A 14,335-nucleotide genomic window follows, 5' to 3' on the forward strand; every position below is an offset into this window, starting at 1 on the left:
TGTCAATTTGAGGTTCCATACCAATACGAATTATTAGAAATGTTCAATTTGTTTAAAATGTATTTTTAATAATTTTATAAAAAAATTAGCTCAGTCGAATATCGGTTGGAGCTTGATAGATTATTTGCTCAATTTAGTGTAAGAAATTTGAGCAAAAAACTGATCGAGCTCTTACCAATAGCCGACTAGCTGATTGTTTAAAGTGATCCTAAAAAATACATTTTTAGATAAATTGAATGGCTCTGATTATTTGTGTGAAACCTCGAGATAAATCTCAAACAACGCGGTGTGCATTTGGTGTACACCAAACGGTGTACCCATAGTTTTATTTTACAATGTAGGTCTAATAGACATGTACCCGGACTTGTAGTACTACAAAGGTGTATTGCGGCATCCCATCAGTTCAAAAGTATTTTCAGTATTTCGAATTTATAAAAGACTCTGTACATGTTTAATTAGGGTTTTAGTAGTTTGTTTTGCTCCAGGCTTTAGGCTTTGTTTGAAAGTTTGGATGCCATGTTCGAGTTTACCAGCTTATTGAGTTGAGCATATATGACTTTAAAGAAAGACATTTGAGTAAATTGGTTTCAAAACTTAGTTTAAAAATTTTAAAAATGTTTCGCAACTATACTTTAAAAAAAAATATGATCACAAACTTTTAAGGAGAAAAATCAAAGAAAACCTCTTATTCCATAATACTAATAACGATGATGCCCCTGGATTTCGTAAAAACCTCTTCTGCCCACAAGCACCACTTTTTCGTTTCTCACTCAGTTGAGGAGGAGACGGCCAACCCAGTTCTTGCTGGCGACAAACCCTGAACCCGGGACAGTTTAAAACGCTACAGCTCAAAAATCAAAAGAAAATTGAAGTTGTACAGGAAAAGAATAGGTAAACCAAGTGTTGCATTTAGAATACCTTCGAAACACAACCGAAAAAAGCCGGGGAAGAGGCTACAAAAATAGACAGTTTGACGATAAACAACACTCAAGACAGTTTAACTTATCATGCTTCAAGCTCATACATACTAATCTTCTCCAACTCCATCATGCTTTTCCATCTACAATGTACAAAACCAAAAGGATGATTCAATAAAAACGCCACACTGTCGCTTGACAACGTATAGGTGTATTGTTTCTGGCGAATATATAATATATATTACTGGTCTCCCCTCCTCTGTTGCATTCCCACCAATCTTCTCACTTCTCGGTGGCGAGTATCCGTAAAATATCAACACTTGTATTTTCTACACTGATTTAGCACAATATGCTATATGACCATATATACAAAAAGATTTTCCTGAGGTTTCCTGCAAACAACATTTACCGACCAAAGTAGGAGCCGTTGGATCAGCCAGAAGAAGCACCACTATAATTGGTTCACATCAGGATCTCCAAACCCTGCAAGCAAGGGTCCCTTTCGGTCCAAGAACAACTTATATCTGTCGCTTGCCTTCTGGAATCTTTTAAGGGCTTTCTTATGTAACTTTGTCCCTTTTTTTATTTGACCAAGTGTTTCTTTTATCTTCAACTTTTTCTCTTCAATCTGCCTCAGTATCTCAATGTTGTGTGGCGATGAATAACTTTGGCTTCCCGGTGCAATAACTGCATAACAAATCTTGGGTTCCCTGAGAGACCGGAAAAAGAAAAAAAATCAGCTGAGTTTGGAGTAACATAGAGTAGAAGGATTTAACAATACCAAAGTAATCATTAAGTTGAAAACCCCACATCCAAATAAGAGACGAGAACATAAGATTTTAGAAGGCTGCTTACATGTCAGAAAATCACACAGAAATTCAATTAATGGGCAATATGACTACACAAAAACACACACCAAAATGATGTCAAAACTTCAGCTGATTTATCACCTTCTTAGGGTTTAGTAGTTTGTTTGGCCATCAGATCACCATTCTGAATTGGTTTAGCTATTAGCTAATTACACTGAAGTGACTACACAAAAACACACACCAAAATGATGTCAAAACTTCAGCTGAATTATCACCTTCTTATTTTCATTAATATAGCCATATTGAAGGTAGCATGATAAAGATGCACAAGTAGAAACAATGTATGTGGATGCAACCCAATCAATCCTTGGGAAGTATAATTAACTACTTGTTCCTAAAGTTCCTGATACATTTCAGGGTACAGAAACCACATGGCTCCTGGCTACATATCCACAGTGAAGAGTATTGGATGGACTTCTATTTCTGCGATTAACCCATTTATATACTCAGTTTATTCCTTTAGAGAAGCAGAGTACATGATATGGAGTCTGTCTTGGTCATAACAAATTGCAAAAAATGTACCACACTGTCTCTGAAGTTTAGTTAGAACTAAAACTGTTCAATTCAATCCAACGCAAAGAACACAAACACAAATGTATCGACCATAATGCACATACCGATGTCCAAAAGAAAGAACCCCATTTCCTCTCATGATCCCTCCATCCAAGGAAACTGCACCTTGTTTTATGACGGGCTTTGCCCTTTTCATGTGTTCCCTAGTCTCATAAACTTGAATTTCACCAAAAAGACCATAGAACAAGGTCTCCCGAAGACTGTGTCCTGCATTCGTCCATGCTTGCAAATGATGAGATTCCAGATTTACGAGGTTAACTGCATACCCAAGATAACCTGATGGAAGATTTCCATCTGATAAGGTAGGATCTGGCAGCGCAAGTTTCCTATCAGGATCACTGCCCAACTTGCCTGTGTACGACCTGCAATACAACTTGTATAGTAAGATCATTAAAACCAACAATTCACTTATTACCTAACTGACTCCCAACAAACGTCCATCTTTCCCTTTCAGACATTAAATTGAAAAAGAAAAATCATTCTCTTAAAAATCACTGCCCCGTCGATGTAATGATAAATGGTCAATTCCTACTGATGGTTTGGACCTGCAATTTTAAAGCACTTTTTAGTACCTAGTATCTTCAAGGCATATAACAACATAACGGCCATTTATGGATTGTGCAAATTTCATTGCCTCTGGATGTGGATTGTGTGCATGATCCATATTTCCATTTTGTTCATAGTTCTCCAGAGCATCTACAGCTGCATAGGATTTGCAAACAATAGCAAGCATCTGGTCCTCACCCAGATATTCTGCCAGTACCCTGCATATGAAAAAAAGTGTAGGAAGATCGTAATCCAGGTTACTCATAACGAAGTGTGTACAAAGGTCAAACACGGGTTTGAATGGCAGACAACCTGCTAAGCTCAATGGTTTGAACTGTTCCAAGAAGTGCAACCACGCCAAGCGTGTTCTCAATTACATTATTGTGTTGCTCAGAAGATGGGACTTCTCTTAAGAGTCTGCAGACTACAGCAGCTGCAGAATCTCCCTTGCTTTCAATCTGTTTCATTACTGCCTCTTTCCCAGTTGCATTTCCAGAATGGTTGGAGGAATCAAGTCCCAATGAAGCTGTAAATTAACAAGCAAACATAAGCACCGAGTAACTGTTTTACTAAGACACTCGTCACAATAGGAGCGCGCCTATAGTTTCTGCAGTTGCTTTTTAAGCACATGGGGATGGAAAAGACCGTTACTTTGAAACAACCAATATTTTTATCCTTCTGGTGACATGCAATTGTAGGAACTCAAAATTGCAGTGTTATATCCTTTTATTCAACTTCACTGAAGTTAAACCCTCTGGTGATGAAATGAAGATAAGATCTCTCTTTTGCTGATTACAGTAATGCTTAAGGTGAATGCCATGTCAAGCTTGAGGTCTGTTGAAAAACTCAGAGAAGTTGAATAAGTTACTCGGTTTTACTCAGCTTGTGCCCAGGACATCTTATTTGTCTCGGATAAAAGGCATCACAATGCGCATCTAAGTAGCTTCAGACGAGCCCCCATGGTTCTGAGCTTCAGTTTCTGCTACTAGCAGGTAGAATCATAATGGACTCTGAAAATCCTTCTAAGGGTTCAATAGAATAAAAAATTGTTGTAAATCACTCTATTTAACTTTTAAACGAAGATTTGTACCCTCAAGTTTGGAAATACAACCCGACCTAAAGAAATTGGTCAAGTACTTATCATGGCTGAAGCTAAAGAAGGTGAAACAACCAATGCTTACTAGTCTCATGAGGACTATAAGCTGAGAGAAAAATGATTCACAAAAACAGGAGTGCTTATTAGCATCAAAATCTTCAACATTTACTCAAAGAAAGAAAGAGTAAGACTTTGAGGAGATAAAAACCTTGCAAGATAGAAAGTTCTTCCTTTAGTTCCACCTGATGAGCATTGAGATCTTTCAAAACCATCTCACAGTCTCCAACTTGCAAACCATGTTCAATCACAGCCTTCTCAAGTTCCTGCAAGAACGAAGCATGCCTAAGACACAGAAAAAAGTTCTGACACAAAATAAGTACCACCTGTTAATAATATCAACATTTGGCAGAGTACAAAGTTGGCATCAATGTTGGAGAGGGTAGCCTTTCATCATCAATACGAGCACACAAATACAATAAATATGCCTTATAGTTTCTCGTTTTTCCTTGCAGACAAATGGAGTTTACATGTCAGTAGTTGCAGAAGTAGAAGATGAAGACACTGCTTCATGCCCCTAATCAATCCAATCTTGCCGTATGATCAACAAAGGACCTGACCAATTACGCTCGGAAGCAGCTTCTTCTTTTATGTCCCCCGGTAGCTATTCAAGTCTTAGCTAGGGCTTTGAGTATGAAAAATTTGCCAGAAATTTATAACTAAGAAAGTTTCTCCCAACATCATTAACCGAAATCAACTGTTAATATAAGTACATTAACAAAAATGGTTCATTTGAGGCACTTGTAGAAAACTCTATTTGAAAATTCCATCTGAGCAGTAATGTAAAACATATAGATCTCCGGTACCTTCTGATCATCCATGAAGGCAACCACAAACTCTTTTACATCTTTAGGAGCTGATGAGTCCTGAAGTGGCAATAACTTCCCATCTGAAAATTGACAATCATGCCCCACCTTTGAAGACACAAGAGCAGATGAGTCCTGAAGGAGAAACACCTTTCCATCTGTATATTGAGTTTGAATAGGTTCGGGCGCCACTTTTGGAGCTTGCATAATATGCACCTACATGTAAGCAACTTATCACGACTGAACTCAACAAAAATTTAAAATTGTAGCAAAAATATTTGATACCTCCATGGTCAAATGGAGCTCAGGGTATCGTGAATGAGCAGCTAGAAGTCGAACTATTCCTTCCTTTTGTCGGAGGGAAATAGCACGAACTATGCAGCACCCACGGTGGAAACTGTATTTCACTGAATCACCAGTATCTAGTGGCTCTGACTTTATCATGAGCATGTGGGATTGACCACATGATTCGTCATCATGGATGGTTTCATCCACGTCACCTTCTGTGTTAATGACTTCAAAGACCATGTCTTCGAGTATAGATCCTGCCATGCAAAATTTAGGTACCTAATGGAAGTGGAATAAAAGAAGCATTTAGGTTAGGGATACACACGTATATACCAAAGTTGAACGAGATAAAGAAAAATAAACAAAGAAACAAAGAAACACAAACCTCGGATAAAATTCTTAGCTCCCTTTTTTCAGTTTCAAACTCTTTCTTGAATATAGTTTTCTCACTGGTTAAAACTGAAAAAGACACTATAGAAGAAAGGTTAAGATCCAAACTTCCAGCGAAAATAATCCAGGGTAAATCGGTAATATAACATGTCAAAGGCATGACAGAAGCTCTTTGAAAATCTTAATTTCTTAGTCGTCATAGGAAATCATGATAAAATCTGCCAGTTATATAGGGCTGCAAATGAACAGAGCCGCTCGAGGCTTGGCTCGAAAAAAGCTCGTTCGCGCTTGGCTCGTGACCTTATTGAACAAGCTCGAGCCAAAACTTATAGCTCGACTCATAAATGAGCCGAGCCCGAGCCAATAGAAGCTCGGCTTGAGTTGGCTCGCGAGCGCAAGCCAAGACTAGGTTTTGAACTTTTTCATTACTATTAGTAACATATATATTACTAACAGGGGTTATTTAATTTAGGAATGAAGTACTTTGGCTCATTCCACCAGTTTGGAACGATAGAGCAAGAAGGTTATTTATAAAGGAAAGGGATGCCTCTCTACTCTTCCATTACCGATGTGGGACAAAGGTGTTTTTCCTCTTCCCCTTTAGGCTTTAGTCCCACATCGGAAGTTTTCCCCACATAATCAAGCCACCTTTCCTTGATAACAAGAGCCCAAGCAATCTCTTTGATTCATGCCACATGCGCCATTGTGCATGAGACTCCTTCTAAGTTCATCGAGCCGAGCTCGAGCTGATTGGACACTTCTCGAGTCGAGCTCAAGACTAACATTTACAGCTCGAACCAAGCTTGAGCCGAACTCCTTTCTAGCGAGCCAACCTTGAACACTCCGAAGCTCGACTCGGCTCGGCTCGTTTGCAGCCCTACATTTATATGGAAACACAAAGCTGTCCAAAAGATTACTATGGAAAGAGAGAACACTTAATGAAAAAGGTCCAAGGTCCTTACATCTTCTTCCATAGCCCCCTGTTACTTTCAAAACTCTGCTTAGATCAACATAACCACACTGATCTACCTACATTGGAGAAAGATGCTATTGAGAAAATTCAATTTTCAGAACCCATAAATATACTCAAGATGAATGACCACAAATCAAATAAATAAACTTCTTGTCAGGGATCCATGCATTAACATAAAAAGGAAACGAATAAAAGAAAAAGCATAAAAAAGCTAGTAGTTAGGCTCCGTTCCGGAACCAAAAATAAGTCCTTATTTTTTAAGAAGGCAATTTCAAGCTCAAAAATTATGGGTTTATTGAAATCTAAAAATATGCAATACGATGCAAAAAAAATTGGAAAATTATTTTTCATTTACTTTATGTTTGAGTTTGAAAATGTGAAATAAGCTGCTTATTTTTTAAGAAGGTTTCTGGAACGGGGCCAGTCATCATGTGTAATATTCAAATCATATTGCAATGGAGATTTAAATTTTGACCAAGAGAGGTAATTCCTAGTAGGTAAACTTTTGTGGGCAACCAATTGTAAGAAGTGTACTCGGAATTTAATTACTTTTTGAAAGCAACCACCATCTATAATACACCAAAAAGATATTTGTAAATTTTCAAAACTATTTTGCAAAAAACTATCAGGAATATTGAAAACAAGGAGTGCTTTGAACCTTTATTGGTATTTGCTTACGGAAATAAGCCAAAAAGAAGAAGAAAAGCTGAAAAACATACCAAACAGAGTACTTATCATAAAGAATGATTACATTGAGCCAAAATGTTAAAAGTTGTGGAATAGCACTCACCTTACGGGTAGCACCTATCTGGTCTTGGAAAGAAAATCCATCCACATTCAACTGAACTTCCAAGCCCTCATCGACATGGTTACCATAGGCATCGAACATCTAAGGAAGCATATTGCAAATAAATATTAGGTGCTATCAATACTGAAAGTATTACTTCCACCCAAGTATTTATGCAACTGAACTGATGAAGGATACACGAGAGAAGCACCAAAAGTAGCACTGAACCATATTCTTCCTTTTCTCCCTTGTTCACTAAAGCAAATATCCCACCATGGAAATTGAGAAGAATTTGAGCCTATACAGATGTTCCTTTACATCTTAAAATCCAGATTTAGGAATTTTCTTTTTATTTATGTTTTCGACCATTCACTTGAGTTGGAAAGTAGCTAGATAGCAACTAGCAAATCACTCAAGCAACAAAACCAAACTGATTTCTAAAATTGTCCCCAACTCTTGATCTTAGCTTAATTACCCACACAAGTTTCCTTGTTTGACTTACAAGTTCAATGTCATGACAACTGGTATAATTTCAACTCACTTTAAAGATTCATAAAGAACCTATGTTATTCACCATTCAACTGAATCTTGTTGAACAAAGTCAACAAACTGGTCAAGGATGTTAAAGCACCCAACTCAAAACAATTGGCAATGAATGGAAATGCTGCACAAGCTCATATACTAGTTTTGGAGGTTATAATTAAGCAATGTGGGACAAGCTCTAACACTCCCCCGCACGTGCGACCTTGACCCACACGTGGAGAGGTAAACAACAGATCCTTAACATAGGAATATCACAACGAACAACGAAACAATGTGCGCTTAAGGCACAAATAACAGGATAATCAATCAAGAGAGTCTTGTCCAAAAGCCTCCGAAAGCCTAGCTCGATACCATGTTAAAGAATCCACTCAATACCAATTGGCGATACGTGGAGTACCCAATAGAATATATTAACCAAGCTTGTGTGGCTTACATAAGCGATGTGGGATAAAGTCTAACATTGCCCCTCACGTGCAGGCAGGCCGGATCCACGTGGAGGTAAGGAAACCAGGAGCGAAAATTTGACTCGGGTGACGGAGACTCGACCACGTGTGGTGAGGCCATCCAAGACCTAGCTTTGATACTATGTTAAAGCATCCAACTCAAAACCAATTGGCAATGAATGGAGAGGACGCCCAAGCTCATATACTAGTTTTGGAGGTTATAATTAACCAATGTGGGACAAGCACTAACAAAGTAAATTGCACTTTCTTCAGTCAAAACTCATAAGGCTCAAAACTCGACAAGATTTCAATCTGGTCGTACAGGTTCCCATTTTAATTCCATTCGCATCCAACTAGGATTCTGAAAAGAAACTACTTAAAACATCACTATTGGAGTACTTAAGTTTAACTAACCTTAATTTTCTTAAACAGTTTGTATTAGGTAGCATTTTTATAAGGAAAATGCTATCTACAGCTGATAATGTTTATAAAGTGCATTCATATCTGTGAAGGGTGTGTGTCTGTATGAAAACCTGTAAATTGGTAATGAAATCCGTGAATATGTATTGAAAGACCGATGTAACCATATTACTCCTTTCCTAAATCATATTCTCCCTAATCAGAATCTCTCATAAAAGAAATTGGTTGAGAAAAACCACGGCATGGTTTCCATTTTTTAATCTTGTCCAAGCAATTCTATAATTTCACTTCATCTGTTTCATTCTACTCCATTTAAAGATAATATAACACAAGTTTAGCCTTCAGTTTCTTCTAATTTGTAGGTTTTCAAATTTTCATTTCTCTTACATACATGAAAATAAAGTTTTAGTACATTCTTTTATTTCTTTTCCAACCTCATTATTCCAAAACTAGAATTCTTTGGAGAGTGGCTGTAAGATAATTATTATGTGCCTACTTTGCTATATGTTCTTTTTTATCACCTAATAAGTACATCTAATGCCATTAACCTGTGTTATGTAGTTAGCCCATTCCCCACACTTGCTACCCAATAGTTTTTCCTCTGTCAATTCTTCAAACAAGAAGCCTAAACATTTGGTCCACAATTTATTGCAGCTATGTGCTCCTCCAGGATTTTATACACGTATTCTCTATCATAAAGTCATATCTTATCGTGAAATCCAAAATAGAAATACTTTTCATATTTTCTCTCTATAAGTCTAAAACCCCCTTTGGTGTATGTATCATTTCATAATTACAAATCAATCATCAAGTATAACAATCCCAAATCCATCACTCATCAATATTCAAATCATCAAGTATCCTTTAACTCATTACAGGGATCACATATTAAAAAAGCAACTTCCAGGCTATTTCCAAACCAAAATACCAAATACAAACTGTTTAACAAAACCAACTTTTAAAACAGTATAAGTTCCTATACTAAAGTTTAGATCTTCAACTATCCTCATTGAATCCCTCATCTGGTTTACACATGCTCCTTAATATCTCCATTACTTCTCCCTTCATGCCCATTAGATCTATCCTCTGATACTATTTATATGATGATTCCTAAATGTACATTACAAGCAGTGGTGCCGCAAATATACAAGTTTATGGAGTCAATTGAACCCGTCAAATTCTACAAACCACCTGTAATATTTACAAAATTTTGGATAAAATATTCATTTGAGCAGACTAAAATAAGCAAAAAAAAGTATGTGAAATAGGATATTGGGGTTATTCTAGACTTTCTGTATACCATTTGAGTCTAAACTATCCTTTTGTTTACCAGTTCGGAGATAATTCAGCAAACGAACCATAAATTCTAGTTAGGGACAAGGTTTTTTTATTAATTAAACACATTCAATTAAGTGTATAATTTCATTTAATAGAGGTTAGCTTAACTTTCTTCTGCTCATGGAGAGCATGCATTAGGATGACCCCATGGCATAAAAATCCTCAAGTAACCACTTATTACAAGGTCTCAATTTTGTCAGAAGTCTTGCCTAGTTTTGGCAAGCATAGACACAAAAATGGTAAGTTACTCGAGAATACAAAGCTTTTCACCTAAGAAAAATGGGTAGGATTATTTTAGGGAGCAATAGACCCCTCTCTAAAATGCACAACCAAAGCTAATGATTGCAACAAGAGTTGAATACAACGACCATGTTTGGCTTTGTCCTCTCATCACAGCTTATATCATCTTTGACATGATTCATTCTAGGCAAAATATCCAGTCTTGCTTGGAAATTGGTGAAAAGATAACGTCAACTGAAAACTAGTTAGATACTTGGATTACATGCCAAAAATACAAAAGAGATCAGGTGATAAATGAAGCGGACTTTGAACTTAGGTAAATTGGAGAAAAATTTGGTGCAGTTTTTAGCATTCTAACAATGCTATAGCTACTACACCAGTAACTCGCACTTACTTTTTCTATTGACAATCGTAGATACTTTCTAACAAGAAGGTAAGCAAAATTCTACAAGAAAACAACATGACAGGTCAAACCTTAACTGATCAGTGAGCCCCTAACAGGTGCACAACCATGGAATTCAAAATGGTACAAGAGTTCCATTTACCTCTAATATAAGCTCCTTAATTGCATGCCCAGGAAGTAATTGCTTGTCCAAATTTCTTGGTAGTGTCCTAACAGAATGGAAGGTTCCGGGAAGAACTGATACAAGAAACATCAAAGTTCGAAAAAAGAACTGAAAACATGATGTTGAAAGGATTCAACTCTTCTGTTACAAATGATTCCTAAAAACAGACTATAAAGTGCAGATGAGATATAAGTTGGAGGACCTTGACATGGAATGGAAACAGATGACAACTCATCTTGTCCAGAAACAACTAAAGTGGCTTCATAGTTAGGCTTAATCTTGTCCAACTTATAACATTCTATCAATGTATCCTGCAGAGATTAAAATACTCAACTGAGGCACCAAAACATCAAAGAACATGTGAATGTGAGGGGAATTATGATTAGACATGCTAATATGGTATTATGTCAGCCATACCTTTATTCTCAAAGTCAATTGATCCAATGAAAGATCCAATTTCATTGTATTGACACTAGCCAAAACCCCACCTCCTGAGACAATTCTGATACTCACTTCTGGAACAGATGCAAAAGGTATGCGATTTCCATGTATATCATAGCATCCAATGGAAATTGGTGGAAAACACAAACCCACCCTGTCCATGGAAACTACAATTTAATCAACTGCCAATTCATATTACTAAATTAGAAATTATAGCTCGACGAAATTGCTGACCAAGTACAACAAAACTTGTACTCTTGAAATTCATTCACTTTGTAGACATGCATTGGCTGTAATAACAAAAAAGTAAGAAGGCTGTTCTAAGTCACGTGCAGCACAAGCAATTCCAAGAGATGACTGATACATATCCAAATGCATATAATGTCTTGTTCCTCATCCATCCAGAATGACATGAATCATGTCATTGACATCAAGCATATTCAACAAGTGCTTGAAGCTTGCAAAGGAATAAAAACTAAAAAAAGCTGTAAATCAGAAGAAGATTGACCAAAATGATTTACAACAAAAACAAAACAAAACACCAATAGGAATAAAGACCTTTCAACAGCAATTAGAAAAGCCTGCTCCACGAAATGCATAATAAAACATCTAGATACCTGAGCGGACCAGAATTTGGTACATATAAATGAGTTTTATACATCCAAGTATGAGGTGCTTTACCTTACTTTATATGGTCGAGTTTGTCCATCACATGATTGTCTCCAACCTCCTACTTCAGACAAAGGCTTAACCTGAACTCTTCTTTCACAACTCCCAATATTCAACTCTCTCTAACAAAGAATATTCCATAATAGAAACATATGCATTAGTGAAACATAAATAACAAGAGTTTTCGTACGATAAGGCTATGAAACTAGAACTGTTTCTAATGAATTCCAGCAAATGACTTACAAGAGAGAATGAAAAAGTATAGACGCCAGCTTTTTCAAATAGACCTGGGAGCTTCCGTCCCACAGGAAATATATATAAACCCTGAAAACCTTTACGGGGTGATGGTTTGATACGTCCAGAATAAATATGACGAATGTCCTTGATGCTCTTGTCAGCAGCTCTCAGTTTTATTTGCATGCACATCTCTAAATCCTCCTTTGAAATCACGATATGCTTTTGATCCAAGTTCTTACTAGCACTCGCGGAATTAAAAGAGGCAGGACGAAGAACAGCTACAATTTCACTGGGAGGAGCATATCCAGCATAAACTGTAGTGGGTAAAGGCTGAAACACACAGCATTGTTTCGCAGATGATTAGTAGTTTAAAAAGCATGCCTCGGCCTTAGTAGTCTATAGATTGTTGAAAGCGCAGAATCATCATAATTTGTGAATTTCTGGAATCCTTCTGAAGCAAAATTCAAAAAGGAGATAAGGCAAGAGAGATCTACTTGGTCACATTTTAGAATCATTAGAAAACATGAAATGCTCAGAGCAACTTACCTCGTCGACCTCCAACTCTTGACAATGTCTTGCACTCAAAAGTTCAATTGTGGATGGCATCTTTTGACGTTGCTTCTGAACTTGGTATTCCCACTCAGCAGCTTCCATGGCCATACACTAGAATGTATAGCTCAAGATTTAATAGATTACTAAATTACATAAAAAAAAACCTAAACATTGAGGAAAATGAGACTAAAGGCCTAACCTTTCCAGAATCAATCACACTAATTGGTAGGGAGATAGAGCTGCGGATATCAATACCGGCATTCCCATCATCATGGACTGAGAGTACGCAGCCATTCTCACTTGGGAGACCAAGTGGGCTTCCAGTGATAATAGTGAAATATTAAGACTACTTTTGAATGGGGGAAAAAACTGAGCAAAGATTTGCGAAATTATTTTCTTCAAATGCAAATTTGCAGATATTGTACCTGCAAATAACCCGAGCTTCCCCTATGAAGAAGAAAGAAAGAACAGGTTAGATGTATTTATCGAAGAGAATAACTCGTATTGTAAGTAGAAGTTCAAAACAGTAACAATGCAAAGGTCCACATTGCTTAAAATAAACTTCAAAAAATCACCAACGACATTAGCTTCAAACAATCAAGGTTTTCCATAATACTCAACTAATGATTGCATTATCAGCTAATCACCTAGGTTATTTTCGCTAACCTGAAATGGAGTTGAATGCAAATAACATTTGAGGCAAATAGATATGCCATAATTTAAATACTATGAATAGGTACTTACCACCTGAATCGCCTTGAAATCCTTCAAGCACAATATATTCTAAAGTAGCATACATATTGTTCTTGTGGCATCCTGCGCATGCTCCCTTCAGCACTTTAATTTTCTGCCCTGATTTCCAAGATGCTCCTTTACGTTGAATCTCTTTGTGAACCCTCAAAACTAGAGAAAGGTAAAGAATGCAATAAATAAATACAAGCAAAACTTGACGAGAATAGCTCCATGTGGAAAACAATAAGCTAAATAAGAAACTTCATCTTAGAAAAGACGAGGCGATCTGACTTGACTAATATTAAAAAAATGTTGGGGTCATCGCAATCTTACTGTCAGAAGAAATGCCAAGTTTCTTCTTGTTTGAGGGACTGACAACTAGAAGGGGTTGATCTTCACCACGCTCGATAACCTCATCATAATGATCATGCATCTGAAAGATCCATTCGTCATATTGCTTCTCCAGTTGCGGAAGTGTCACTTGCTTCCCATCTTTAGATATTTCAAGTTTTACCTCTGCAAATACATATATCAATTGTTTGGTCTCAAAATTTGATTACTAATCTCAAAATCAACATAATAAAAATGGCTAACCGTTCATAGCTCGAACTAAGTTAGAATACGTCACCTTTGTCTGTTTCTGGACGCTTGTCCCCAAAGTTCCTCAAAACAGTTGTATAAGGATGGTGATGAGCTAAATCAGTCTGAAACATGATACAACCAGTCACCATCATTAAATCAAAGAGGCAGAATAAACCGTTGTCAATGTGTTCAGCTCTTCTACTGAAGATGACATTTAAATGTGCAACTCAATGGAAGGTGTCCTGGGCTTTGAATGTACCAAAGAGAATA

The 14,335-nt window shown here is 37.0% G+C and overlaps 1 protein-coding gene across 7 annotated transcripts in view; it reads right to left on the reverse strand.

Annotated features, from left to right (window-relative positions):
- Window positions 1-969: 969 nt before the first annotated feature.
- LOC131319808 (structural maintenance of chromosomes flexible hinge domain-containing protein GMI1) overlaps window positions 970-14,335 on the reverse strand; it is a 34,137-nt gene continuing 20,771 nt past the window's right edge. For 6 of the 7 annotated variants that reach the window (XM_058350212.1, XM_058350211.1, XM_058350210.1 and 3 more), the window contains 21 exons: window positions 14,112-14,187; window positions 13,817-13,999; window positions 13,496-13,654; window positions 13,177-13,198; window positions 12,951-13,068; window positions 12,746-12,862; window positions 12,206-12,529; window positions 11,975-12,084; window positions 11,270-11,447; window positions 11,055-11,163; window positions 10,832-10,926; window positions 7,306-7,404; window positions 6,505-6,571; window positions 5,538-5,623; window positions 5,150-5,431; window positions 4,865-5,080; window positions 4,210-4,324; window positions 3,218-3,431; window positions 2,932-3,123; window positions 2,404-2,721; window positions 970-1,627 (listed from right to left, as the gene is read on the reverse strand). In XM_058350212.1, the coding sequence (XP_058206195.1) occupies window positions 1,369-1,627; window positions 2,404-2,721; window positions 2,932-3,123; window positions 3,218-3,431; window positions 4,210-4,324; window positions 4,865-5,080; window positions 5,150-5,431; window positions 5,538-5,623; window positions 6,505-6,571; window positions 7,306-7,404; window positions 10,832-10,926; window positions 11,055-11,163; window positions 11,270-11,447; window positions 11,975-12,084; window positions 12,206-12,529; window positions 12,746-12,862; window positions 12,951-13,068; window positions 13,177-13,198; window positions 13,496-13,654; window positions 13,817-13,999; window positions 14,112-14,187 (3,339 nt within the window). In that variant the 3' untranslated portion in view covers window positions 970-1,368. The remainder of the gene's footprint in view (window positions 1,628-2,403; window positions 2,722-2,931; window positions 3,124-3,217; window positions 3,432-4,209; window positions 4,325-4,864; window positions 5,081-5,149; window positions 5,432-5,537; window positions 5,624-6,504; window positions 6,572-7,305; window positions 7,405-10,831; window positions 10,927-11,054; window positions 11,164-11,269; window positions 11,448-11,974; window positions 12,085-12,205; window positions 12,530-12,745; window positions 12,863-12,950; window positions 13,069-13,176; window positions 13,199-13,495; window positions 13,655-13,816; window positions 14,000-14,111; window positions 14,188-14,335) is intronic. The other variant, XM_058350213.1, reaches the window with a different exon arrangement.

Source organism: Rhododendron vialii, chromosome 3a, assembly GCF_030253575.1.
Source record: "Rhododendron vialii isolate Sample 1 chromosome 3a, ASM3025357v1".
NCBI lineage: Eukaryota > Viridiplantae > Streptophyta > Magnoliopsida > Ericales > Ericaceae > Rhododendron > Rhododendron vialii.